General features: G+C 52.3%; 2 protein-coding genes across 2 annotated transcripts; one reads left to right on the top strand and one right to left on the bottom strand.

Annotated features, from left to right (window-relative positions):
- Window positions 1–132: 132 nt before the first annotated feature.
- PPTG_11999 (hypothetical protein) lies at window positions 133–369 on the top strand (the record flags this gene model as incomplete). Its single annotated transcript, XM_008908177.1, has 1 exon — window positions 133–369. The coding sequence occupies one exon, from the start codon at window positions 133–135 to the stop codon at window positions 367–369; it is 237 nt and encodes a 78-aa protein (XP_008906425.1).
- PPTG_11998 (hypothetical protein) lies at window positions 311–1,477 on the bottom strand (the record flags this gene model as incomplete). The annotated part of the gene is made up of 1 exon (XM_008908176.1): window positions 311–1,477. The coding sequence occupies one exon, from the start codon at window positions 1,475–1,477 to the stop codon at window positions 452–454; it is 1,026 nt and encodes a 341-aa protein (XP_008906424.1). The 3' UTR covers window positions 311–451.
- Between the last annotated feature and the right edge of the window lie 290 nt (window positions 1,478–1,767).

Raw genomic sequence — 1,767 nt, 5'->3', positions numbered from 1 at the left:
TTTGCCTCCGTCGACGAGGTCATTAAGTGCGTGGTTGCGCTTGGCGTTCAGGTTAGTTACCACCGCCCATCGAAGCTGAAAACGAGAGACGTTCCTTTTCCTCTGGACCACGTCCAGTTGTCGTGGGATATCATGATCCTTATCGATCTGCTCGCTGAGAACTCGCACGAGGTGTGGGCTGCCGAGTACGCAGCTAAAGGATGGCACTACGGTAAGAAGTTTGATGAAGAAGCGAAGACGCACTCGTCACTCAAGAGTTATATGCTGCTGGACGAACACGATAAAACTTTAACGCGTGAAAGTGTCACGTCAGTGCTCAAGTCGTGCATTTATCTCGGCTGCAAGTTTTTAGTGTCACGTAAAATCTGAACGAGTTCATGAATTTATTACGAATGGCTGGAATAACAAGTCCACCTTATGAACTTGTTATTCCACCTGATGAGCTTACTCGTTAATCTGCCAGACCAAGTGCACGAACTTGGGCTGCAAAGTGTTTGAGGATAATAGCGAGACGACTGCCGCCCATCGCAATGCGTTTCTGTGAGATTTCACCAGCCATGGAGAGGTAGGAGGACGACGGACACGGATAGTTGCCTGAACTGGTCGCGTTGAGGTCCAATCCGCTGTAGACTACCGTATCAGCGTACGAGTAGGTCTCGAGGATCACCTCGCGCAGTCCCGAGTTGGTTACTAGCGCCGTGTAGAGCTCGTTGTATGTCGCGTTCTCGTATTGAGAGAAGTTCAAGGTGTCTGAGATGTTTGGCAGCAGAGAGATGAGCTCTGTGGCGTTGCTCTGAAGCGTCGACTTGAAGTCGTCGATGTCGAGTGCCCAGTTGTTCAAGCTGTAGAGACCGCCGGCTGCATCCCAGACAGCGTGTAGGTTGCTGAAGGCACACGGAGACACGAAGTACTCGCTGTTACCGCCACCATCGCCTTCCGGGAAGGCTTCACTGACACCGGCGACTGTGTGGAGAGGCTGGTGAAGGTCACCGAAGATGTGGATGAAGTTGCGAAGGAACAGGTTGACAGCCCAGCTCGACTTGGTCGTCTTGAAGGACTTCAACGCTCCTTCAATGACCGACACAGCGTCACCTCCCATGGTGTCGTCAAACAGGGACAGATCGGCGTCTTTATCTTCCCACTTGTCGCCGTTAATGTTCACGGGCAGATCGATATAGTGCCAATCACTCATACTCGTGATGGAAGGAGTTAAAGGGGACTGGCAGTATGAACTGACAGATGTGCATTTGATGAGATCCATCCAAACCGCACTCGTAGTGATCTCGCCAGTATTGGGAAAGTCTTCGTTCCATTTGGATAGAATGCTCTCAATCGTAATGACGTCTGCCTCGTTCATAAGCTGCTTGGCCACCTCGCCGACGAGCATGTGCCCGTTGTCCCACCAGCCGTGCGTCGCGGGAAGGAATGCCGTCGAGGTCACTACCGCAGCTGTGGTTCCTGCTGCGAGTATCTTCATCGTTGCTGGTGCTTGTTGGTCTGGCGATGAAAAGGGAATTGAAGGACACGAACGGCAGCAAGCGCAACAAGCCCAGGATGAAGTTGCATGTTCACGAATCAATTGAAGATTCGACGTGCAGAGAACGGAGGCCAGGTAAGTAAGTCACGAGTCGTGACTCACGACGCGCATTCACCTGATCGTCGGGGGAACTTCCACCTTCGACCCGCGTAATGCGCACGATCCGTGGGGAGTAGCACAACCTGACACAGCTTCGACACTATCTTCGGTCCTGGACCAATGGTCAAGAC

The sequence above is a fragment of the Phytophthora parasitica genome (assembly GCF_000247585.1).
Source record: "Phytophthora parasitica INRA-310 unplaced genomic scaffold supercont2.29, whole genome shotgun sequence".
In the NCBI taxonomy this organism is placed as follows: domain Eukaryota; phylum Oomycota; class Peronosporomycetes; order Peronosporales; family Peronosporaceae; genus Phytophthora; species Phytophthora nicotianae.
Note: the sequence above shows the minus strand (reverse complement) of the source record. Positions and strands in the feature narration are given on the sequence as shown.